Source organism: Tachysurus fulvidraco, chromosome 7 (assembly GCF_022655615.1).
Source record: "Tachysurus fulvidraco isolate hzauxx_2018 chromosome 7, HZAU_PFXX_2.0, whole genome shotgun sequence".
NCBI lineage: Eukaryota > Metazoa > Chordata > Actinopteri > Siluriformes > Bagridae > Tachysurus > Tachysurus fulvidraco.
In genome coordinates, this window is record NC_062524.1 from 16,344,698 (window position 1) to 16,372,549 (window position 27,852).

Here is a 27,852-nt window from a genome sequence, read left to right on the forward strand (position 1 = left end):
AACATTAACAAAGGGAACAAAATCACTTTTAAAAAAAAAATATATATATATTAAACAAAAATGTAAACAAAATTCACTTTGATGGAAAAAAGAAAATGTATTTTAAAAATGTTTCTTGTGGAAACTTGTCGAAAATGACACCTTTTTTTACAGAAGGATGTGGTGATGTAGTGTAATTAATTATAAATATCTACTACATTAGCGTTAGTTAGCTCGAGCTACTGTAATAATCCTTGTCTGGAAGGCCTCCCCCCCCCATGTCTCTCTCCTCACTGATGTTTTCCCTGAACACAGAATCTGTTTCTTTTCTCTCAGCATTCAGTGAGTGTGTAGTGACGAGGGATTAAATCATATCTGATGGGTGTGTAATCATCGCTGTCTGAATCTGAGGCTGAGCTTCTACACGTCTTCCATTTTGAGCTCAGACACTGGCCTCATTTTTGTCCTCGTTTTCTGCCATTTCATCTCGTATTTCAGACTGTCCTTTTTCTGCTGCTAAATTACCTTCTGTCTCACTCACCATGTCTCACTCACCATGTCTCACTCTCCACCGCCTCACTCTCCATATGTCTCACTCTCTACTACCTCACTCTCCATTGCCTCACCCTTCTTTCACCTCACACTCCACCACCACACTCTCCATATGTCTCACTCTCCTTCTGTCTCACTCTCTACCACCTCACACTCCACCACCACACTCTCCATATGTCTCACCCTCCTTCTGTCTCACTCTCCATGTCTCACTCTCCATGTCTCACTCTCCATGTCTCACTCTCCATGTCTCACTCTCCATGTCTCACTCTCTACCACCTCACACTCCACCACCACACTCTCCATATGTCTCACCCTCCTTCTGTCTCACTCTCCATGTCTCACTCTCTACCACCTCACACTCCACCACTCTCCATATGTCTCACCCTCCTTCTGTCTCACTCTCCATGTCTCACTCTCTACCACCTCACTCTCCACCGCCTCACTCTCCATATGTCTCACCCTCCTTCCACCTCACTCTACATATGTCTCACTCTCCATCCGTCTCACCCTCCTTCCATCTCACTCTCCATCCCTGTTACCCTCCTTCTGTCTCACTGTGTTCACTCATCACTCCTCCACCTCTTTATCCATGAGGTTAGTGTAGTTACAACCTTTAACCTCCCGCTGGGGAATCAGACAGAACCCTGACCATACAGCCAATCAGAACAGCACACAGGTTTGATTGACAGCTAATCCACACGACAGTATGTAACATTTATTAATGTCATTTACATTGTCAGCGCTGAACACAGGTGTGTTAGTTTAGCATCTCTTTTTTTAATTATTCATAACCCATAATACCTTGCAGCAGCTGCCCTGGTGTTCTGAACTCTGTGGTTTCTAAAGATTTCTGTGTTGTCTGACTGACAGCCGACTGACACGCTGACACACACAAGTCAATGAACAAGAGGGAAAAAATCTGAATCACACACACACGTGCGCACACAGACACGCACGCACACTTCATATATTTCTGTCTCTCATTGCAAAGTAGATACACAAGGCCACATAATAAAGGCACATGACTCAAAAAAAAAAAAAAAGAAAGAGACAGAATACAAGATACAAGAAAGGAAGGAGAGGTTCATTAAGAACCTGCTATTTTTTCTTCTCATCCATCCAATTGTCCCTTAGTTCATCCCTCCTTCTTTCACTCATCCAGATCATCCATTCCTTGTTTTCCCACACAAGGAGGAATCAATGGTGAAAGAAAAAGAATCCCAAGACATTAGGAGGAGATTAACTGGCTTAATGAAACAAATGAACTGGTTAATGAGGGAGTGTGTGTGTGCGCATGTGTGTGCGTGCGTATGTGTGTGTGTGTGCTCTGATGCCTCCAAGTCCAATGAAACAGAAAGCTGTACAAAAATCACCACGGTAACAGTCCTCAGGGGGCGGAGCATCACAGCTTGACGGCAACCACAGAGGCTCCGGCTCGACCCAAGCACAACGACGCCACCTTCAGTACACCCACAAACACACAGATATTTAATTACACTTTTTATACTATTTTTAGATCTTTTCTTCATTTTCCCAGTAACCTTTTAACTAGCTAGAAAGAGAGGGAGAGAGAGAGAAAGAGGGAGAGAGAGAGAAAGAGGGAGAGAGAGAGAGAGAGAGAGAGAGAGAGAGAGAGAGAGAGAGAAGAGGGAGAGGTGCAAGAATGTGTCTTTCAGTCCACAGTTTGCATTTTCACTCTGCAGCCACAGCGGCGACGCAATTATAGAAAGGTGACCCTATTAACATCTAACTAATTCATCACACACACACACACACACACACACACACACACACACACACACACACACCCCTACTAATTCTAAATCCCACATTAATAAAAGCAGGTACATTTTCCTCACACTATATTTCCTTCTTTAATAGAAACATCAACTGTCTTCAGTTCAGTAATAAATAACTAATGTGAGCAATGATCTATGAAGACTTTCTAACACACACACACACACACACCTACTAACACGTGTAACACATGAATTTATGAAGACTTTCTAACACAAACACGAAACAATTCTGTTGTTCTAATCTGGTGAAGTGCTACCTGGAGGGGAAAAAAGCCTGTTTCTATGGTAACCACTTGAAATATTCACTGTTTAAACATAACACACACCTTTGGCATGAACTAGAGTTAAGAGAGATGTTTTATACAGAGAGACAGACCTGAGTCCACTCGTTGGTCTGGGGGTCATAGGCCTCCACCGTGTTCAGGTAGACCTGACCATCATACCCTCCCACAGCGTACAGTCGGTCTCCGAGTAAACAAACCCCCACGGCATCCCTGCTGACGCTCATCGGGGCCACAGCCGTCCACATGTCCGTCTTCGGATCGTACCTGCAAAAGGAGCGGAGCTTCAGTATCCCTCACATACACACACACTGTCACTCATCCACACACACACACACACACTCACACAAACCCACACTCACTAACTCACACATACACACACACTCTCATTCATCCACACACACACACTCGCTAACACACATACACACACACTCACTCATCCACACACATTCACACAAACACACACTCACTAACTCACACATACACACACTCACTAACTCACACACACACTCTCACTCACTAACACACATATACACACACAATCACATACACACACACTCACTAACTCACATACGCACACACTCTCACTCACACACACTCACTCACACACACTCACACTGCACTCACACTGCACTCCAGTTCAGTAGCTGAAGCCCTTGATAAAGTACAGAACATGATGTAGTTGTGTGTAGGACTAAAAACTGAAGTCACCCCATTCACTTCTGTTATCACACACATTCAGGGGGGTTCAGGGGTTTCTAAAAACACTCAAAGAAATAAAAATGTGTCCACCATCATGACCTTCGAGCCCTCACCTCTCTACACAGTCAGAGAGCCGGGATGCGAGGCTGGATGCGGGGGCGTCGTGGCCGCCGATGGCGTAGAGGAAGCCATTCCAGGTTGCCACGCCAACGCCACCTCTGCGTTTGGCCATGGGAGCACATGCACTCCATTTGTTAGTGTGAGGATCGAAACACTCTACTGACTTCAGACACGAGCTGCCATCTCTCCCTCCTACTGCATATAGCCTACAGTGGGTGTGAGAGAGAGAGAGAGAGAGAGAGAGAGACAGAGAGAGAGAGAGAGAGAGAGAGAGAAGAGAGACAGACAGAGAGAGAGAGAGAGAGAGAGAGTAAGAGAGAATGAGAGAGAGAGAGAGAGAGAGAGAGAGAGAGACAGAGAGAGAGCGACAGACAGAGAGAGCGAGAGACAGACACAACAGGAGAGAATGAGAAATAAAAGAGTGAGACATTATAAAGGCAATCAAAACAAATGTGTTCTGGCATTCCGTCATTTGTGTGTGTGTGCGTGCGTGCATGTGTGTGTATGTATGTGTGTGTATTGAGAACACACTTGCTGTTAAGCACGGCGACGCCCACTGTGCTCCGTGGTGTGGCCATTGAAGCAACAAAGCTCCACTGCCTGGCCTGAGGATCCCAGCGCTCCACTGTGCTCAGATAACTCCAACCATCGTGACCTCCTACTGCGTACATGGGGCCTTCCAACACAGCTACACCTATACACACACACACACACACACAATATTATACTAGACATTAATAACACACATACTGTGTTATAACCCCAGTGTAAGGTTAGAGTTGGGTGGAGTCGGAGACTCACCAAGGCCGTGGCGGTGCGTGGCCATGGGAGGCATGACGCTCCATGTGTTGCTGCGCGGGTTGTAGCACTCCACCGTGTTAAGGGTCTTGAGGCCGTCACGTCCACCGACTACGTAGAGCCGCTGGTCGATGACTGCTACACCAAACTGCAGTCTCCGCCCACTCAGCACACCCACCTGCCTCCACGTGTCTCGCCGTACGCAGTACTGCTCCATACTCGTCGCTCCTGGAAAAGATTGCATATTAGTTTATATGGTTTAACAATGTGGAAACTCACCCGTGTGCCTAACATTTACAGACTGGGATTAATGGAGACGGATCTGACATTCAGCAGGTTTATTCTCAACCCACACTTATAAAATATAAGCAATACAATTTACCCTTGGTTGCGTCCATGCCTCCGATGGCAAACAACGTCCCCACGGTGGCCTTTCGTGGCCGTGTCCTTGGGCTCTGCAGCAGTGGGCGGCGCTCAGGCAGCAGGTGGTACTTCATGGCCTCCATGATCAAGCGCTGGCACTCAACACTGTCCCTCAGCAATAGGTTGGACTCCATGTCCCCTAAAAACTAAAAAAAAAGGTCCTGGTTTTACACTTTGATGTGGACACTAACAAAAACGTTCTCCAATGAAAACATTCTCTCTCTCTCTGCCTCTCTCTGTCTGCCTCTCTCTGTCTGCCTCTCTCTGTCTGCCTCTCTCTCTCTCTCTCTCTCTCTCTCTCTCTCTCTCTCTCTCGTGCTCCAGCAGACGCAGAGGTGTTTAATGAGAAGGGAGCTGCAGCTTTGTGTCCTAATCTCAAAGTAATGAAGTCTAATCCCCACCCACAGCGACGGGCTGTGAACACACACAAACACACACACACAAACACACACACACACGATACTAAAGCTGTTTGGGAGAAATCGTTAGCCAGTATTCTATTATAAAGATGACTTCCTTTGTAGGGGAAAGTGTTCATTCTTGAAAAATTAAACGTCATGTTACGTGAATGTTATTTTTAACTATCTGATATTATATGATTCTCCCTTGAAGCCCTGCCCCCTAGCAGTATTTAATTTTTTGCACATGCTTGTGGGCCTTCAGAACCCTTGAAATGGAAGAAGTCCAACAGATTCCACGAAGAAAGATGGATGGAGACTAACAGGCAGGCTGGACTCTGTAAAGAATGGATAGACGGATAGACGAGGAGAATGAATGAGGATAGATAAGACTGACATGCAGGCTGGTCTCTGTGATGGATGGATGGATGGATGGATGGATAAGACTAACAGGCAAGCTGGACTCTCTAATGGATGGTTGGATGAGGAGGATAAATGAGAATAGATAAGACTGACAGGCAGGCTGGTCTCTGTGATGGAAGGATAAATGGATGGATGGATGAAACTGCTTGAGGCTGGTTTTAAAGAGATAGATGGACAGATGGAACTGTTTGACAGAAAGGCATGTTTGAGTGTGATGAATAAATGGGTGAATGAATAAAATGAACTGTTTGGATGGATGAATGAATGAATAGATGGATGGATGGATGGATGGATGGATGGATGGATGGATGAATGAATAGATGGATGGATGGATGAATAGATGGATGGATGGATGGATGGATGGATGAATAGATGGATGGATGGATGGATGGATGGATGGATGAATAGATGGATGGATAGATGGATCTGTCTGTTCTGAGTTAAATGAGTGAATGTTAAAAAGATCCCTTGTTGTTCTAACAGGATTCTGTGTAAAACTCTTACAGCATGTTTCCAATAAAGCGTAAAACTTAAACTTTTATGATTTTAGATTTTCATATTCTGACTCCTATAAACTCCAAAATGCGGTGTTTATTAAATCCATCAGGTGCACCAGGGGTACAGATTTCATCAACTCGTCTCTCCCTCCATCTGTCTTTTCCTTCGTTCCCATCTGTCCCTTCATCCATAAAGACTCTTTACTTTCCTCCTTACTTTCTTCCTTTTCCTCCAAACGTGTTTTTGCTGTAAAGCCGCACCGTAGCAGCAGCTGTGCCGATCTGTCATAGGGATCTGTCTAATATCGTATTTCATCAGCGAGGCGGCAGACCAGGCTGGGGGCGGACAGGGAAAAAAATCCGTGGAGAAGATGAAAGAAATCACAAATTTCCATTTAGATTGCACGGAAGGCGCACGGACGAACCGGCGTCTCGCTCCAAACACATTTGAATATTAGCTTTGCTTCTTCCTTTTTTAAGATTGCGATCTGTGGTTAAAATTGTACAGGAGATTACTGAGAGAAAAACGGACGAAAGACAGAGGTGAGAGTTTGAGTGAAATTAAAATTGAGCTGAAGGAAAAGAGAAAGTAATAAGAAACATAGAGGCGACAAAGGTGTGGAAAAAATAGCCAACACTCCTACCACATCTGCAATCAATAAATAAATAAACAAAAAAACAAACAAACGTGTATATTTTTCACATTCAATTTCAGGCTAATGACAAGAATCTGTCAAAAGCAGCTTGAACAATTATATTTGAGCAAAGTATGAAACAGTGAAAAAGCAAAGTCAGAACTATACAAGACAAAAATAAGTTAGCGGGAAGTTTTTTTCTCCTTATTTATGTTAATAGGCACATTCCCCCAAGGCTTCACAGTGTGTATATGTGTGTGTGTGTGTGTGTGTGTGTGTGTGTGTTTTGTAGCTGAATCCACAGAGAAGTCAGCTTGAGGCAGTTTCTGTTTGGGTGTGTGTATAAATAAGTGTGAAGAGGAACATCCTGTCTAAATAACCCAGACCCTTGCCTGATTCTGCCATCACACAGACACCACTGTGCTTGTGCATGTTTGTACTGGTTATAAATGAAATGGGGAAAAATTAGAACAATGTATAGAACATGATCAGGAGGGAACTGGGGGAGGGACTAACTGGTGAACTGGATGGATGGATGGACGCAAGAACCGTTGGATGGACAGATAGATTTAAGAATGGATGGATGGATGGATGGGCACAAAAAGCGTTGGATGGATAGATAGATGGAAGAATGGATGTATGGATGGATGGATGCAAGAACCGTTGGATGGTTAGATAGATGGAAGAATGGATGGATGGATGGATGCAAGAACCGTTGGATGGATAGATAGATGGAAGAATGGATGGATGGATGGACACAAGAACCGTTGGATGGATAGATAGATAGATGGAAGAATGGATGGATGGATGGATGGATGGATGGACGCAAGAACCAGACAGCACCTCACCTGGACAGACAGACAGACGGACTAACAGCACTGACAGACGGCAGACTGACCTGGGGTTTGAGCAGAGGCAGGCGGACGTGTTGAAGCAATGCTGGAAGCTGTGACTGACGGTTTGCAGAATCGTACTGCACCCAGCTGAACAGAGCTGACACCACCGTCTCCTCATCCGGAACATTCATATCATCAGACACCAAGAGCTTCTCCACCTCACACGCTGGGAGCAGCAGAAACTCCTGATTCTTCATCACACCCAAGAAGTGTTCCTGAGGAGAGAAAGAGTGCATGAGATTACACTTTATTGGGACACGTAGTGAAGTGGTCAGAGACACATCACCTGCCAGATCTTTTTTCTTTCTCTAGGGGACATTAATCTTTTCATTCACTGGGTCTAAAGTTGCTGCAAAAGGCAATGACAGGGGTCCAAGCACCGAGTGCACATGGTAGACAACAAACCTAACAAAAGCTCTCCAAGTGTGTTTATGTGAATACGAGGGCTGACCAGAAACCTCAGCCGATAAGGTAGCAGAACTTTATAAAATACATCTTTTTAATTTGATCCAAATTATGACATCAGACAAATACAAATGTCATATTTAATTTTAGATTTCTGAATCTTCTTCATATACTGTATTAGGCTGAATGTCTGCAGAAAGAAACAGAGAGAGAGAGAGAGAGACAGACTCAGAGAGAAAGAAGTGAGCAGGTCTGAGCGATGGACGAGGAAGGATTCGATGACGTAGTGGAAATGGAACAACAGAAAGAATACGAGGCAGGGTTTCCAGACGGTCTCCATGACAACCCCTCAGTCTGTAACCATAGCCGTGCTACTATGGGATGGAATTTTTGTGATCCCGTGGGATGGTACGACATAAGACGAGAGTTTCTCCAGGGGAGCACTGGTGTGACCAATTACTCACACACAGACACACACACTTTCCTTTACACAGAAACCAGAAACTAGACATGGGGGGTGACGGGGTTTGGGTATAATTAACCACGGAGGAGGAAACATCCTTCAGGAAGTGGATTAGGGGCTGTGAAAACGAAAAAACTAAAGGGGGGGGGGGGGATGAGTGGTACCACATTGCAAGTGGTAATGAGCCCAAACAAACACACACACACACACACACACACACACACACAAAATCCCTACATGGCAGTAAAGTATATTGCAGCAGAACAGTTTCCTACAGAGTACAGAGTCATAAAAAATGTCTTTGAGGTTTAGACGGTTTAGGTTTAAAGTGGAAATGGATGGATAATAAAAAATAAAACCTTTTTTTTTTTTTTTAAACTGGTTGCAATTAGAGACAAAACACCCAGCAGACTCAAGAAAGATCTAGAAATATCTACAGGTTTACAAGATAAAACAAGACTCTGAGTAGCTTGAACTTTAAACAGTAATCAGCGAGGAGCTTTAATCTGCCATGGGAGTGGAGGTACATGCCTTCTCTCTAAAAACTGACATTTACACCTCATTTGTCTGCAAGAAACTGAGGATGGTAAATTTATTACACAACGAGGGGTCCAATTATGTGTGTGTGTGTGTGTGTGTGTGTGTGTGTGTGTGTGTGTGTGTGTGTGTGAGAGAAGGTGTGTACCATGGTGTAGTTGTGTGACACTTTGTGCAGATCCTGGCAGCCCTGAGCGTCGGCAAATGAACGGATTCCCAGGCAGTTGGACGGATGCAGCTGCTTCATCAGGTAGCTACAGCAGGCCTGAACTACGGCTGAGAGCTGCAGCAAACACGCCGCCGACAGCAGAGACTCGATGGTGTCCTCCCTCAACTCCAACCGCCCTGAGAGAGAGAGAGAGAGAGAGAGAGAGAGAGAGAGAGAGAGAGAGAGAGAGAGAGAGAGAGAGAGAGAAAGAGAATACATGCTACATGATCGATCAAACTACGATTTCCATCCTGATGTAATAGAAACTCATGAAATTCAAAACACTCTTACCCGTGTATGCATACTGCACCAACACCCACAATGCATCTGGGTCCACACCCTCCATTTTCACCTCTTCTTGCTTGGCCTCTCGGACGTCGCTGGTGAACATGGCTGCAAAGTAATCGGACACGGAGGACAAGACTAACCTGAAAGAGAGAGAGAGAGAGAGAGAGAGAGAAAGAAAGAGAGAGAGAGAGACATGGTATTATTATTTACTTAAAACTACAGAATTGTTTAACAAAACTTCCTTTAGTGAACCTAAAACAGAGCCACAACCTTTCAATTGAGCTGAAAACCAGAAGCCTTGCCTCCTTCACTAGAACTGTACTGTAGAAACCCCACATTCGCTAGAACTTGAAATATATATATAGATATTGAAATATATAAGCCACACCTCCAAGAATGGAACAGAAACCTAGAGCTTTAACTCTATACACACACAGTTGGAGAGAACATGTCAGCAGATGATGTATAGCCTGCTTCCATTGTTCCTGCAGTCTCCTATACAGCTGCGAGTGCTGAAACAAACCTTGAAAGGTGGCTATATGAGTTTTGTGTTTAAACAGCGTTAAGAGACCACAATAAATCAGTCAGTAACTCAGCGGCAGGCAGTGATGGGAAATCTGACCCAGCTGTGGAGGCTACTTAATTATTTATTCATTTATCAATCCATAAATCCATCCATCCGTCTATACGTCCACTGGACACTGGAAAAAAAATCAGTCTACTGTGCTGCTTCGCTTCATAACAATCTATAAAACCAGGAAACAAACAAAAAAACACCATCTATACATCTAATGTGTTAATATAGACTTTGATATAGATTTCTAAAAACCTCCTGTTTCAACTATGAATCGTTCTGCAATAATACTCAAAGTTTTGGTTTCTAAAAACTAGGGCTGGGCGATAAAACGATAACGATATGTATCGCGATAGACACATGATCAATATCAATAAAAAATGTGTTCGATATTTTTTATTCTTCGAAGCAAGTTTAGTTGCATTAATGTATATCAGTCTACCTCAGTTGTATCTCAGTCTACCTCAGTTTTATTTATGTTTACAAAACGCTGCACATATTTTGAAACACTTTAAAGGTAATTTAAATGTAATATATTTTTATCCTGGTCCTTATTTTAAATGGGTCATAAAAAATATCAATAATTATCGATATCGACCGATATGAAACACTGATATCGTGATACAGTTTTCAGCCATATCGCCCAGCCCTACTAAAAACTAATGTTTTTTTAAACACACACACACACACACACACACGCACACACACACACACCAATTTATTTTTTTTGGTATTTTTTGTAGCACCACACCCTCATGGTTGATTTTCACGATATTTAGGTTTTTGTAAACATTTTCTCAGCAGTATCTTAGTAGTGCAGCATTTTAATTCTCAAAACACTTTATTTAAGATGAGAAAATTACACTTTTTTCACACAAAAATGAGATTAAAACTAATCACCGCTGAAACAAATGTAAAAAATAGCATAGTCATCGTGTGGTGACTGAGCACATCACAATACTGATAAAAAAACAACATTTTTGTAGGCTCTTATTACCTACGGTCATTAAAGACACACTTGCTCAGCGAAGTCCTGCATGCAGTAACATAGTTTAATACAGCAGAACTGGATGGACAGAACTTTCAATGTAAAAGAGGAAACGCTGGCATTTAACCGAAGCGACGGTTAATAAAGTGACAGCTTCAGACTGGAGAGAATCCCTCCAAGATCTGACCTCAACCACACTGACATGCCTCTGTCGTGGAGCTTCCTCTCAGTGATTAAAAAAAGACAGCTGAAGAAAAAAGATGGAGGAAGATGGAGAAATGGGTCGATATGCTCTCGTAAGCCTTGTAACACAAACGCTCTTCAGAACAGACCTGAAATCTTAAATCTGATCAGTCAAAATTTATTTTGCAGGTGGTGCTGACAGTGGCATCAGATGGTTCTAATACTTTATTGTCACGTTGTCAATCTGCTGTGGCATAAGATTATTAAATTTATTTTAAAGTGTGCAGTAAATAACAGTGACTCTTCTTTACTGTTATATTAAAGCTAGACAAAGGCATATCTGAGAGGTACCTGCCCTCTTCCCCACTACCTGAGAGCTACCTACCCTCTTCTCCATACCTGTGAGCTACCTGCCCTCTTCCCCATACCTGAGAGCTATCTACCCTCTTCCCCATACCTGAAAGCTATCTACCCTCTTCCCCATACCCGAAAGCTATCTACCCTCTTCCCCATACCTGAGCGCCATCTGCCCTATTCCCCATACCTGAGAGCTACCTACCCTCTTCTCCATACCTGTGAGCTACCTGCCCTCTTCCCCATACCTGAGAGCTATCTACCCTCTTCCCCATACCTGAGAGCTATCTACCCTCTTCCCCATACCTGAGAGCTACCTACCCTCTTCTCCATACCTGAGAGCTACCTACCCTCTTCTCCATACCTGTGAGCTACCTGCCCTCTTCCCCATACCTGAGAGCTATCTACCCTCTTCCCCATACCTGAGAGCTATCTACCCTCTTCCCCATACCCGAAAGCTATCTACCCTCTTCCCCATACCCGAAAGCTATCTACCCTCTTCCCCATACCTGAGAGCTATCTACCCTCTTCCCCATACCTGAGAGCTATCTACCCTCTTCCCCATACCCGAGAGCTATCTACCCTCTTCCCCATACCCGAAAGCTATCTACCCTCTTCCCCATACCCGAAAGCTATCTACCCTCTTCCCCATACCCGAAAGCTATCTACCCTCTTCCCCATACCCGAAAGCTATCTACCCTCTTCCCCATACCCGAAAGCTATCTACCCTCTTACCCATACCCGAAAGCTATCTACCCTCTTCCCCATACCTGAGCGATATCTGCCCTATTCTCCATACCTGAGAGTTATCTACCCTCCTTCAAGCACACGAGTTAACTCACAATTGACTAGTCACTGTGATTGACAGGGCAGAGTATATAAGCCCCTCCCACCCATCTGCGATTCACTTCTGAACATCCTTTTGAATGAAAGACTGACAGTTTAACTATAACCTTTGTCTGAAACGTTCATTGCAATCTGGTTCAGTGAACAGAACTCTTGACATCTGGTTCTACTCGTCTCATGTGAACGTTAAAATGACGGCTCATGGAACTGCAACAAGAAATACTTTAGCACACAGAATGCTAATGTAACAGGGATGGTAAAGACTGAAGTGGGGAATAAAAGGCGAGGCGGGACATTTCTCGACAAACGGAGCTCAGTTAATAGCTATCAAAGTGCTGCCTTCTCAAAGGTATCAAGGAATAAACGCAGCTGCTGTCTGTTTCAAACACACCTAACTTACACTGAAAAATAAGAGAGCGAGAGAGAGAGAGAGAGAGAGAGAGAGAGAGAGAGAGAGAGAGAGAGAGAGAGAGAGAGAGAGAAATTAGCTTACAGAATTGTGCAGACTTGTGCATGGGTCTCATTATCTGCTAACGCAACCAAATCGTAGGCTCCTGTCCAATTACAGCTGACTAACTAGGTCATGGACTATGAGAGAGAAGAAATATGAGAAAGCAACAGACGAAGAAGAAAATGCAATACAGGAAGAAGACTACAGAGCTGCTGAAACTGCACAGTCATCTCTGAAGTGCAACTCAACCGTGACTAATACAAGCTGTTTCTGTGTGCGTGTTTGTGTGTGCGTGTTGTGTGTGTGTGTGTGTGTGTGTGTTTACGTGCGAGTGGATCAAACATGTTCAATATCCTTATAACAACAAAAAATAGGAGACAGAGAGGCCACGCCTCCTTCACTGGGAGTGACAGACACAGACAGCACCTCCTTTTTGCTACTTACATCTGTCTTCTTTCTTCCATGTTTCTCTCACCCTTTTCCTCTAGCTCATCCAAACACGTCCTGAAGGATTTATCACATGTTCCTTAACGCTTCACTGTGCCAAAACTTTCCAGCACACACACATTTTGTAGGTCTTCACTTCAGAGAGAAGAACAAATTGCCTGCACACTTCTTTTCTTTTAATCCTGTGAGAGAGAGAGTGTGTGTGTGTGTGTGTGTGTGTGTGTATACACGCAGTGTAACAAACACTCCAAGAGCCCTGTACTCTCTCCTCTTTTCAACCAAACCACCTGATACAAAATGTGTGCATTGTGTTTACTGCATGAATGTGAAACGTGTGTGTGTTACCTGTGCGCAGGTATTTTGCGATCCCCGGCTACGAGCACCACGTCACACAGTTTGCGGGTCCTCAGGTAGGTCTCCATGCGCTTGAAGGTGTGTTCAGCGTGGCTGTGCGACTGGAAGAGTTCATCAGGCACACACGGCTCCATGGACACGCATGAGGACAGAGTTGTGCTGCTGTTTGATGTCCTGATGTAAAAAAAACACATATACACACACACACACATACACACAACACCACACACACACAAAATAAGTCTATATGTGTTTCAGATAAAGAAAAGCGTGTTATAACTGACATGGTGACTGTAATGGAAGGAGTCTCCAGTATCAGTAAAAACATCAACACATCTATACTTCACAAAAGCAAAACAAAACCAAACACACATTTCACAGTTACAAACAAAACCACACACACATTTCACAGGTACAAACAAAAACACAATTAATAGCAGCCTAAAAATAAATGCTTTCTTTAGAGCGGCTGGTAATCAGCAATGATGCGAGATTTGGCCATTAAACAAAGCAAGTAATTTAGTCCCTGATGGTTTGGTGTTCTTTCTCTCTGTTTCTCTCACCAACTGCTTTTACATCTCTTTCCTCCCATTCTCTCTCTCTCTCTCTCTCTCTCTCTCTCTCTCTCTCTCTCTCTCTCATGTATACGCTCCTTTCTCATCTTGCTCCCTTTTCTTCCTCTCTCTTCACGTCATAGCCCAAACAGCCATGATGCGCTCTATAAATCTCTCTATTGTTATTGCTCTCTCTCTGCTCTTAACTTCAAAAGGCCTCTGGGCATCCGAGAGCTTTTAGAATAATTAATACTCTTCATGCTGATAATTAATCACACACCTCGAATTGCAGCCTCGTTACACGGCAGACGTTCGGACTGAAAATTGCACCTCGTCCTCGTGAAGTGTAACCTTGACATTTAAAAGACAGCGATTGGTGTTTTTATTGAAGAACAAAGAGGAGACACAGGAGATGGACTGAAAATCCTTCAGGTACAATATTGAGATTCTGTTTCAGCCTCAGACACTTCAAAATTCTGCTAAATTCACATTTGCTAATCTTTTCTCTCGCACACTTATTTCAGATACTAAATTATGTCACCGTTACTGTTTTTACCTCACACTCGAAATTTCTCACAGTCGCTACTTTAAACTCGAACACAAAAGCTCTCAAATTCAGATTTTATTTCTTGAACACAACACAAGCTCTCGCATTTAGTTCTTTTACCTCACAAAATCAATTAGCATTCAATATTTTATCTCTTGCATTTACTTGTTTTATTTCACACACAAAATGGCCTTACATTTACTATTTTCACCTCACACACACACAAAATCCGCTCACATTTCCTCTTGCCTCACACACAAATACAGCTCTCACATTTACTATGTTTACCACACACAAAATGCTCTCACATTTCCTCTTACCTCTCACACACAGCTCTCACATTTATTATTTTTACCACACACAAATGCTCTCACATTTCGTCTTCCCTCACACACATACAGCTCACACATTTACTATTTTTACCACACACAAAATGCTCCCACATTTCGTCTTCCCTCACACACATACAGCTCTCACATTTAATATTTTTACCACACACAAAATGCTCTCACATTTCGTCTTCCCTCATACACACAATATTCTCTCACATTTACTATTTCATATATCATTTAGCATTCAATATATTACCTGTTGCATTTAATCATTTCACACATATTTCACGCAAAAAAATTACCTTACATTTACTACTTTTACCTCACACACCAAATGAAAAAAACAAACTGCTTTCGTATTTACTGCTTTTACCTCAGATTCACAAAATGATCCACACATTCACTTTTATTTTACCTCTCACACACAATATACTTTCATATTCAATACTTTTTAGCTCACATGGAAAAAAAATTGACATAATTTATTATATTTATAACATGTATATAATTTGCTCATAAGCATGTTACATATATAAAGTAACAGTATATAAGGTGTTAGTTACCGAAGAGAGACCAAACACATCCCAGTCACTTTCTAGGAGTTTTCTTCTAAAAGTGATGAATCAACTAAGTGAAAGCAGTGAAAATGCTTTGTATAGTAAAAATGTTGCTGAAACAAAAGCATGGTAATAATATCCACACAAACAAACAAAAACACACACACACAAAGTAGTAGTTCCTGTGCTGTGGGCAGTGTGTTGCTACTAACGCACTAGGCTCCTGAGTGAACTAGGATCGAGTCGAGTGTGTAACGGTTTCAGTCGCCACGTAGAATAAACCCAGCACGCGCGTGCAGTCAGGAAGGAAGTACCGCAAACTTCACTCACGTACAACTGCTGAAAGTTTACTGTTTATAACATTCTCCTAAAGAGAACATGGTGTTGTACAATCATGTCGCGGTTACGCTTTGACTAGGACTCTCTCTCTCTCTCTCTCTCTCTCTCTCTCTCTCTCTCTCTCTCTCTCTCACACACACACACACACACACACACACAACAAACACACACTCACACTCACATACACTCACACACACACATCTGAAGCGTATGTTTACACAGAACTAACACACAGCGGTGTGTTTACCTGCACGAGCTCGATTCGCTCTCCCCTTTGGTGGTGTTGTTGTTCTCCGCGTCTTCGCCCGTGGTGCCGTTACGTTGCTCGGTGCCCTCGCAGGTCACGTCGGATGCGGAGCAGGAGTGAGACGGAGACGTGAACGCGGTGCTTCCGCACTCCTGCTGGCTCGTGGAGCGATGAGGAGGAGGAGGAAGAGGAGGAGGAAGAGCACACGCGGAGGCGCTCAACTTATTTCGGTTTACGCTAACGGGAGAGTTAACGTGGGCGCTTGCGCTGCTCGCCGAGGCGGCGTCCGGGCTCCCGAGCGCGTGCGGACGGTTGTGCTGATGGTGACGGTGGAGGTCTCCGGTTCTAGAGAGCAGCTCCTCCACCAGAGGCGGGGACATCGCGTGGCCGAACCAACGCCAGCGGATGCGCAAGATCTGCTTCACGTCGAAGTCTTTCCTGCCGGGGACCGACATCCCGCGACTCCGGTGCGCGCGACAGGAGTGTTACGGGTAAGAGGAGGAGGAAGAAGATGAAGACGAGGAGGCGTGCGCGAGGGAACGGCACAAGGAGGAAGAGAGAGAGAGAGAGAGAGAGAGAGAGAGAGAGAGAGAGAGAGAGAGAGAGAGAGAGAGAGAGTGCGTGTGTGTGTGTGTGTGTGTGTGTGTGTGTGTGAGTGAGAGAGACACACAGAGACAGAGAGAGAAAGAGAGAGAAAGTGTGTGTGAGAGAGAGAGGGAGAGAGAGAGAGAGAGAGAGAGAGACACACACACACACACACAGAGAGACAGAGTAAGAGAGACACACACACAGAGTGTGTGTGTGTGTGTGTGTGTGAGAGAGAGAGAGAGACACAGAGACAGAGAGTAAGAGAGACACACACAGAGACAGAGAGAAAGAGAGAGACACACAGAGACAGAGAGAAAGAGAGCGAGACACACAGAGTGTGTGTGTGTGTGTGTGAGAGAGAGAGAGAGAGAGAGAGAGAGAGAGAGAGAGAGAGAGAGAGAGAGAGAAAGAGAGAGAGACAGAGAGAGAGAGAGTGAGAGAGAGACACGCCGCAAATCTGTGGTGGTGAACGGAGAAGCGTGCGCCAATTGTAACTCGAGAGCGCTGCTGGCAAGGCTCGTGGACACACACACACACACACACACACACACACACACACACACACACACACACACACACACACACACACACACACACACACACACCTCCCTGTTCCTCTCTCTCTCTCTCTCTCTCTCTCTCTCGGACAATTTATTTCGGTCAAAATATTGATAGAGAGAGAACACTAACCATCACTCTCTTTCAATGACACACATACACACACACACACACACGCGCGCGCACACCTGCAATGCAGTACCTACTATATAATAATAATAAAAAAAATAAAAAATAATCACTATATTAAGTATACAAGTGTTTCAAATGGTAATGAAACACACACACACACACACACACACACACACACACACACACACACACACACACACACACACAAAGTAGTACTTGATTCCTTGACATCTCTCCTTAACAACTCTGCCCCCTCTCTCAATGGCTAAATCATTGATCATTGATCCTGACCAATCAATGAGCTCCTTTACACCACTCACACAACGCTCAATAATGTCCTCTGCCCTCATGGTGATGTGTGATCCACATCCGCTCTGACCACACACACACACACACACACACACACACACACACACACACACACACACACACTTCCACTTATCTCTGACCCACTATATCTACACCTCTGTAGTGTCTAAATTGTGTAAATTGTTCTCACTGGGTGTGTGTGTATGTGGTGTGTGTATTTGAAGTGTGTGTGTATGTGGAGTGTGTATATGTGGAGTATGTATGTGGTGTGTGTATGTAGTTTGTGTATTTGAAGTGTGTGTGTGTATGTGGAGTGTGTATATGTGGTGTGTGTATTTGAAGTGTGTGTGTATGTGGTGTGTGTGTATTTGAAGTGTGAATGTGGAGTGAGTATGTGGAGTGTGTGTGTGTGGAGTGTGTGTGGTGTGTGAATGTGGAGTTTGTGTGGAGTGTGTGTGTGGAGTGTGTGTATTTGGAGTGTGTGTATGTGGTGTGTGTGTGTATGTGGTTTGTGAATGTGGAGTGAGTATGTGGAGTGTGTGTGTGGAGTGTGTGTGTGTGGTGTGTGAGTATGTTGAGTGTATGAACTTGGAGTGTGTCTGTGTATGTGGAGTGTGTATATGTGGTGTGTGTGTATTTGGATTGTGTGTATGTGGAGTGTGTTTGTATGTGGTGTGTGAATGTGGAGTGAGTATGTGGAGTGTGTGAATGTAGAGTGTGTGAATGTGGAGTGTGTGTGGTGTGTGAGTATGTTGAGTGTAGAGAAAGAAACATACAGTAGGAGGGAGACAGATGGACAGAAAGAGAACCTAAAGACAGATTGAAAGACAAAGGAAAAGAGAGAGAAAGTGAGGGAGAGAGAGAAATTTACACTGTCTTGCATTATAGATGGAATGCTTGTCTACCATCCATGGCAACTGTACAATCATTTTCCAATTTTTGTGTGTGTGTGTGTGTGTGTGTGTGTGTGTGTGTGTGTGTGTGTGTGTGTGTGTGTGTGTGTGTGTGTGTGATACATAGAGTGTATAGTTTGTGAGACCAGGTGCTACAAGAGTAACCATGGTGACCAGCACTATAATCACCATAGGAACCTTACTAACATGCTGTCATTATGGTACTACATGTGCATGACTGGTGCAGTTTAGTCACTCTGTTCAGTGTCATTACTGCACACACACACACACACACACACACACACACACACACACACACACACACACGCACGCACGCACATCTATATACAACAATGAGTTATGAGGCAGTTATATAACGATATGATGATGATACTCACACAGTCTGTCCACTCAAACGATTTCTTTTCACTTCTGATCATTTTCACACTTTTCCACGAACACACATTTTACCTGGAGCAAGTGTTTATGTTTATGACTAAAGGTCCTGCTGGAACGTTCCTTTAAGTGCCTTTACTTTACTGTGCTTGCACACACACACACACACACACACACACACACACACACACACACACACACACACACACACACACACACACACAGATGAGAGGCATAATAAAACCAACAACTTTCTTTAAATGCCTCTCTCTCTCTCTCTGTCTCTCTGACTCTCTCTTTTCTCTTACAGATGATTGCACTTCTATCAAGTTGAGCACGTTTCAAAAACCACATCTTGTACTCACACACACACACACACACACACACACACACACACACACACACACACACACACACACACACACACACATACACACACTTTTGGGAGAATTAGGTAGTCTAATTATGGTAGTGCATGATTCAGCAGAAATTCTTAAAACACACATACAAAGTTGAGAGATTCAGAGATTCCACACATTCATTCATTCACTCTCTAGGTCTCTTTCTGTCGCTCTGATAATGAATTGGTTTGCTGAACCACTATGTTCTCTCTGCAGTTTAATCTTAAGATCCTGAAACAGGGGTGTGTGTACATGTGTGTGTGTGTGTGTGTGTGTGTGTACGTGTGTGTCACCCTTTGAAGGAGTAAAAGCTGCTTTCATTTAAAAATCACTACAGAACAAAGCTTTGTTTTTTCAGCCGCAGCATCTCTTATTTCAGTGTCCCGTGTCTCACATCGTACTTTTTTACTTCAGTCAGGATGTGCAGCACTTACTCAATGTTTCTCTCAGAATTTAAACTCTCTGTCTCTCTCTCTCTCTGTCTGTTTGTCTCTGTCTGTCTCTCTCTCTCTCTGTCCCTGTCTGTCTGTCTGTCTCTCTCCATCTCTGTCTATCTCTCTCTCTTTCTTTCTCTCTTCTCTCTCTCTCTCATACTCAGTCTCTCTCTTTGTCTGTCTCTCTTTCTCTGTCTTTCTCTTTCTCTCTCTCAACGGTTTAATCACTGTGATATTCCACGAATCATGAGTAAAATGTAAACGCCCCTTTACTCCGTGTCATATCCTTTTACTTAAACAGCAGAGTATAAATCAGTTTGATTTCACCCTGCATTGAGTAGAGATATTATCTGGAGCAGGACCCAGCAGGCTACTAACACACTCATTTACGCTTCCTGTCAGGCTCCTAACACTAAACACTCCCTGTATAATCACCCATGAGCCTCATCATCAGAGCTTTAACTGTTTACAATTTATACCTGTTACAGAAATACACACTTAAACTGATTCGATAAACACAACATGTGAACCTGATGGATCACAGGATGGGAAATTATTAATTTAATCGGTCGCTCCAAGGATTTCACGAATTTGCGATAGTAGACATTCTCACAAATTTGACCAAAATTCCGTCATGTGCTAATTAAAATTTTCCATTTGACTTAACATTAACTGTCGGTAATGAAACATCAACTAGTTAAAACCAGCTACATAAATGTATTTACATCAAGATGCTACGTCTAGTTCTAACAATGTAGTAGTGTTGTATAAATTAGTCAGTTTGTTCGATAAAACATCCTGATCTTTCAGAAAAGTGCACAGCCTCCTTTTACCTCCAAGACGCTCTTCTACAGCAATCCTGTCTGCATGGCCCATGCGGCCCTTGATATTAGAGATCATTATCAGAAGGTGTTTATGAAAATACGTTGTAGTGTTTTTAGAGCACAGTGCAGTTCAAAGGCGCTGTGTGAAAACGCGTTTATCCCTGAGAGTGAAACACTCGCACCGAACGGCTCCTTCTGATTGGCTAAAACAGAGATCAGAAAAAAACATGGATTTGCACCTCAAAGCTTCAAAGGTGTGTGTGTGTGTGTGTGTGTGTGTGTGTGTGTGTGTGTGTGTGTGTGTGTGTGCGCACGCGCATACATCAATAAATAAGCCTAATATAATCTATAAAATCAGACAACGTAAAATCAGTGATGTAACTATCACTAACACACACATACCCGTCTTACTATCTTTATGAGGACCTTCAATTGACAATTATTACAGAACATTATCATTACTGCATAGATAAAAGCTAAACTTAAAGCAAACTTCAAACAAAAGGTTAAATGAAAACCTTTGATTTTGTCTAATGATGGATTTCTCTCTCTCTCTCTCTCTCTCTCTCTCACACACACACACACACACACACACACACACCTTGACCTGGGTCACAGAAACAATAAAAATAAACTATAAAGAAATGACTGTATTACAATAAATGTCACTAAGTGCACCCATAAGTCTAAAATGCCTCCTAATGCGCGCACACACACACACACATAAGTCAGTAACTGACCCTTAAATCACATGTTCTTGAGAGGAACCTTCACTCCTGTGCTGTGTGAGGTCTAAGTTTATGTGGGTGTGGGTGTGTGTGTCTAGACTTTCAGCCAACTGAAGAACCAAATGTTCCCATTACGACAGGAAGAAGGAATCCAAATCTTAGTAAAACAAATTAAATAACAATGAACAACATTATTTAATAAATTGTTTGTTTTAGAATTTTATTTGATTAAAAACCCATGGGCTGTTTATCAGCTTATCACGGTCACCGATTGAGTCTCTACAGTTCTCAAGCTGCTTTTACACTTACTGCCAGGAACCAATTATAATACGCATCAATACACACACAAACACACGCATAGTCTCTCTCAAACACACATACTCTATCACTCCCACACTCTCAATTGCATGCACACTCACACACAGACACTCACTCACTCGTGCACTCTCTCTCACACACACTCTCTCTCACACACACTCTCTCTCACACACACACACACAATTATAAAACTGATGACGTACAATGGACGCTGAATGCTGCAGTGTATGAAACAGTAACAAGGTAACTGTTCAGAAATGCAAACTTTCATTCTTGCTCAGTATAAACACACACACACCTCTCATTAACACCTCAGAGAGTATGAAACAGCAGAAGACAGGGTTTATTCGAGTTCATGATGCAGTGAAACCTCGTCACTACTGAAGACTAAACTGGAAAAACAGCTGTTAAATAAACACGCTATAAATCTACTTTCTTCCGGTCCAGCCTGACTTCCTTCATCCATCACACACGCCAATATACATATACACAACTTTATTTCTCGTATTTCTTTAATCTACTGTTTCGTTTTATCTTTCTACACATGACCAATTAATTTCTATCTGATTGGTCAGCTGGAAATGGGCGTGGCAAATCAGGTGACCCTTCGGAAAAAAGAAAGCAATATTTGCCTGAGCGACTGGCCGTTAAAGCAACATAAACAAAACACACTTCAGTACCTGAACACTACACATACTCCACACACATCAGCTTTTACTGAGCAGAATAATTACCATGCAACAAAGAGATAAGACGTCGACAGAACTGAGCGAAGTAACACTGAATTAAAAAAAAACACCTGCCAGACGCGAATCAGATGCTCAAGAGAGTTTTCACAGTGTACTTTAGAAACTTTCTTAGATAAAGAATAATAAATAGCCAAACAAACAAACAAGCCAGTCATGCTTTATTTAGGTCTTTACAATGTCTTTACCTCAAATTAGCTCATTTTCAAGGTAGCAAGCTAATTTATATTTAGCTGCACTTCAGAGTTATACTAGTCAGCTTCTAACATAATTTATTCATTTAGAGCTTTAGCTATATGGCACAGAACTGTGTGTGTGCGTGTGTGTGTGTGTGTGTGTGTGTGTGTGTGTGTGTATATGTATGTGTGTCAGGAGACAGAGCGATCCTGACGAGAGCCAAGGAGTTTAATTCACCTATTATGGTTTATAGCATCGTCAACAGTACACATGGGAGAGCTGGCCTTCTCTCTCTCTCTCACTCTCTCACACACACACAAACACACAGACACACACCACTGCGAGAGCCCCCTTCATTGTTCAGTGGCTTTTTGGCTGCATCTTTGCATTTGTCAGAGAGGAGATAAAAGACCAGGAGAGTCTCTGTGATGCCTTCATGCTGAGATAAACAAATAAATAAATAAAATAAACCTGATAGACGTAAAAGACCTTCATCTTACCCGAGCTACATCACAAACCACTGATGAATTATTAATGAAATGCTGCACTCACTCTCCTCCTCTGACAAACCACCAGATCAGAAAATATATAAATGTACAAACTGCCCACAGCATCTTACACACACACACGATTAAATAAGTGGGGGGAAAATTAAAGGTGGTGTAGCTACTTATCCAAAATGTTTGGTCAATCAATAATCCCTACTGCTAGCCACTGTTCTGCTAGCTGCTATTTAACATTATGCTAGCTCACTATTATTGGTGAGATGTGAGGTTTCACATCCACAGTATTATTATTTCCTGACCAATCAGTTTAAGAAAACTGACATGTTTAAAAATAAATATTAAAAACTAACAGTATATAGGCAGAGCGCAAGCTAAGAAGCAGCCTGCTAGCAATTTAATGCTATGCTAGTACAAAAGGTAGACTCTCTTCGATATGAAACATTTTGATATAATAATCTGATGTAGAAAATAAAACCTGCAGTTATTCGGCTACAGGAAAATAATCAACAACAGGCTGCAGTGAAGAGGCCAAGTTAATGTTACCACAGGAAACGCCAGAAAACTCAATTAACACTCGAGCTATTCCTATAGAGACAAAAACATTCGAATAACTGAACAAATTTAAATATATAAATGAATATACGCTCTTAATGAAAATTGTCCTGACCAATCAGAATCCAGAATTTCAACAGCATTGTGGTACAAATGTATTATTTTTAGTATTAGCACTAGCGGAGGTCATATTATCAGAACTAGCCATTCGATAATTCTATGTTAGCACTCTATCCGAGATTTACCTCAGAGAATGAAACTTCACCATATGCTAGGTTCAATTTGATTGAAAAGAGAAACCTGTAAACTTAGCTAGCAAGAACGTACCTAGCTAAGAATACTAGCATGCCATATTTCATTTCAGTTCGATCGATTGAGAAATCTATATTAATTTAGCAGCTAATACTGTTAGTTTCTGTACAGAAAAGCAGGTTCGGAAATCATTAATCCATTTAGGCTAATATATGGAAGGATGGAATAATGTCAACTCTTCCTCCCTCCCTCTTTTTCTCTCTCACTCTTTCTCAAAACCAATTTACAAACAATTATGGGTCTCGTCCTCCTGTGTGTGTGTGTGTGAGAGAGAGAGAGAAATGGAGATGAAATGTCTCACATTTAACTTCCTCCACATGTCTACGGATGAAAACAACCATCCGGCTGAATATAAAACACACTCAGGATTACAATAAACTGCATACAATAATAAATCAGCATATAGTCTAATATGTAAAGCAAAACAAACATACAGGGTGTGTGGGGTTATTTATTTATTTAAGATTTAAATATATTTCTTTGGGCAGAAGAAAAAGACACAAAAAAAAGGATCTTCATGGATCTAAGGGGCTTTTTACACCTGGTCACTTTAGGAGGTGGTCTGGGACGCATTTCAGATGAAACTGGACAGGTGTAAATGAATGTGGTTGTTCAAGCAACATAGTCAGCGCTATACTCCTCCCAAAGGGAAGTACATCACTCGCAGATGATCTTTCACCCAGGTGTCTCGTTGGGTCTTAAAATGCCCTGCTGCCGCCAGCGAAAATGCAGTAAACGCTGTTTTTTGTAGCATAACTAACGAGTTTTTTTCGTCTTCTTTTTGATTGCATTCTGAAAACCGCATACACCAAAGCGTGTTTCATTTCAATTACCCCGGAAATTACATAAAATATATTTGCATATTGGGCAGGAGTAAAAAAAGATCGGATCGATATCCGATTCGCCAAGACGCATTTATGTGGCCTAATGTAAATGGAACAGTTTAAACAAATCAGATAGCTATTGGATCAGAGAAAACACATGAAGTGACCAGGTGTAAAAAGGCCCTACGCTTAATATTTACACATAAGCCCAAGCTATTAAAACACCAAAATGGACTGAGGTGCTGAAAAGGCCACTAGGTGGCGATTAACAATTGTTACTAACTACATACTCATGAGTGTGCATTTTATTAAGATGTGAATTATGTAATCATGAGAAATACATATCTATACATCTATATTACAATTAAATTCAGAGTGAAGTGAAACCGTATATAAAACTTATTCACCTCGCTTTTGTTTATTACACTATATATTATACCTCCCGTATTTCATCCTGGTCTTTCTATAATGAATGTCATAGTTATAACCAAAAGTCCCCACAAGGTTGAAACCTGTCTTATGTCCTCATAAAAAGATTAAAATCCAGCCCACACACAGACACTTTTTCTACAATCTGCCATAAGAGCAGATGAGCCATTACAGCTATAAAGATCTGCCATCAATTATTAAGCTCCACCTGAGGACGGCATCATCACAGAAAACACCCAGCAGGTGGAGGGAGGAGTACGAGCATAAATTTTAATCCAGGATACCGCCTCAGACTCTGTGTGTGTGTGTGTGTGTGTGTGTGTGTGTGTGTGTGTGTGTGTGTGTGTGTGTGTGTGTGTGTGTGAGATTTGAAAGCAAATCTGCTAAGCAGAAAAGCCTTGCTTCAGTCACTCACACACACACACACACACACACACACACAAATCAGCCATTGCCCATTCTAAATCCTTTCTTTTATGCCTTTCAGATTCTCACTCACCTATCGTTCCTTCCCCTTTCTACCTCTCTTTCATTACTTCTCATCTTCCCTCTCTCGGTTCCAGTCTCATATGCATAGAAACCTGGTTAGTTGCCTGCCCTCTTTGGAGACCAGTCAAGTACAGCATGAAAGCTCCACATCTGGCAGTGGCTGAGGCAGCTGGACCAAGTAGATAAAAGAGACTGAGAAAAATAACTGTAACTATAAACGGATAAAAGGTCCAATTTGTCGTTTATTTAAAGAGTAGGCAAAATGCTGTCATTTTTGGGAATAAAACCCTTGAGGGTTATAGAGAAATCAGAGCACTAACAGTAACTGAGCTTCATCAAACCACCTTAAGCATGCCCCAACTGTATTTAATAAAAGTTCAATGGAAATAAAGAAACACAACATAATTCTTAAACAGCACAAAAATTTATTATACCAATTAGGTGTGATTTAGAATTTTTTTTTCAATGAAAACATAGTGATGAATTAAACCATAAAAAAAGCACATGCTGGAAAAATGACTGTACATCCATTTTTATGGGTCCATTTTATATTCTAGGTGCATCCTCAAAAAATGTCTATTTGCATGAGCAGATCAGCAGACGAGCAGAGAAATTAATACCTGTGTGAAATTATTAAACCGCTCATCCGATCTGTCCGTCCTCCTGTCAGTGAACGTGTTTCCAATCATCATCATCAAAGACTCTCCTTTGTGCTAATGTTCTGCCACGTCCTTATGAGAAAGTTAGATACAGTACAGAGCGTGATAAGTGATAAGGTTTAGACCCGGAATACTGTTTCACATCGACAGACCGATTACAAACCTAATATCCATGAAAAGATCTCCGGCAGACCTAATCAGGATCTTAAAGTCCCCGTGAAATGGCACAAAAGCCCTGTTATGAGCTGCCAACTCAACCCTCTTCAAAAAGAAAACGCATACAACAAACTATTTTACTGTTAACGAGCTGCTACTGTAGAGCAAAACATATGCAGAGGGCAGGACCTATTGAGATTATTATATATACACATACATATACACATGCATGCATGCATGCATGCATATATATATATACATTTAATTAGATGAACAAAAGACTAGTACCCAGTCACACAAATACATTTAAAATTACTTTTATTTTCAATAAATAAATAAATAAAACTTTTTTTGTCTTCTTTTTTTTATTAATTAATAAACTGAAAAGTGGTTTTGATAAAATTATTAATTATTCATCGTGCATGTAAAATTGCATAAACTGCACTTTCTAACTTTTTTTAGTTCCTAAAACGTTCCTAACTTTTTTCTGTTAATACTTGATTTGAGTGTTAAAATGAAAGTGATTCACTTATTAATGACAAAATTGTTCAATTATATTGAAAGATTAAGTCAATTATAACTTAAACCACTATAACTAAAATATTACTTTAATAAATATCCAAGTAGTGAAATTAGTTGTCAAGTAAAATACAAAAACTTTATAAATATATAGCACCATAAATATATATAAGATAATAAACAAAGGCCTGATTTTAAGCACCGGGCTCGCCTGAAACATCAAGCCGCCTACGGAGCCTCACGCCTCGGCTGTGTCACTTCCTCATAGCCGCCGCACGAAGCCTCTTCGTTTGCGCTATTGTTCCGTTTTCAAGCTGTAAATGACACTAATATTCATTTGCGTGGATGAAAGTAGCGCGATGAGAGAAATAAACCGCCTTACCTGAGTTCGGAGACGGTTTAAACGCTGATTTTAATGATTTATCTGTTGTTGTTTTTCGCTAATGTTTCGGTAGCTGCGCGTGACAAAGTGGAGTTGGGACTAAAGCAAACATCACGCGCGGTGCATAATAATGCTGTGATGCAACTTCTGGAGTTGAAAAGGCGTGGAATATCGATGTGCATTGCACGATCGGGGGCGTAAATGAAATATTTACGAGTCTAAATGACAAAATAAAGCATGCAGATATATTTTAATTGAATAAATAAACTTTAAACTGACTGCAGTCGCGTGGCCACGAGCTCAACCGCTGCCCCTGAACAGCAGGTGCACGCGCTGAAAT

The 27,852-nt window shown here is 42.1% G+C and overlaps 1 protein-coding gene across 6 annotated transcripts; it reads right to left on the minus strand.

Moving 5' to 3' along the window:
- Positions 1 to 369: 369 nt before the first annotated feature.
- On the minus strand, positions 370 to 27,852 carry klhl5 (kelch-like family member 5). Of its 6 annotated transcripts, none has more exons than XM_027134976.2 (12): positions 27,513 to 27,852; positions 26,417 to 26,527; positions 13,596 to 13,778; positions 9,411 to 9,547; positions 9,060 to 9,256; positions 7,509 to 7,721; positions 4,617 to 4,803; positions 4,238 to 4,462; positions 3,968 to 4,130; positions 3,430 to 3,642; positions 2,710 to 2,881; positions 370 to 1,993 (listed from the first exon to the last, which is right to left on the minus strand). In XM_027134976.2, exons 2-12 carry the CDS (start codon positions 26,440 to 26,442, stop codon positions 1,937 to 1,939), a joined length of 1,773 nt encoding a protein of 590 aa, XP_026990777.1. In that variant the 5' UTR covers positions 26,443 to 26,527; positions 27,513 to 27,852; the 3' UTR covers positions 370 to 1,936. The 6 variants fall into 6 exon arrangements, with proteins under 6 accessions (XP_026990777.1, XP_026990776.1, XP_026990780.1 ...); XM_027134975.2 differs by lacking the exon at positions 27,513 to 27,852 and adding an exon at positions 25,807 to 25,965 and having other exon boundaries at positions 26,417 to 26,836; XM_027134979.2 differs by lacking the exon at positions 26,417 to 26,527.

Bases quoted from the DNA above. Each gene is read 5' to 3' on its own strand.
- klhl5 (XM_027134974.2), bottom strand. From the start codon at position 16,635: ATGTCGGTCCCCGGCAGGAAAGACTTCGACGTGAAGCAGATCTTGCGC. The intron at 13,779-16,180 runs GTAAACACACCG...TTTTTACATCAG, and splicing joins AGCGAATCGAGCTCGTGCAG to GACATCAAACAGCAGCACAA. The intron at 9,257-9,410 runs GTAAGAGTGTTT...TCTCTCTCTCAG, and splicing joins GGTGCAGTATGCATACACGG to GGCGGTTGGAGTTGAGGGAG.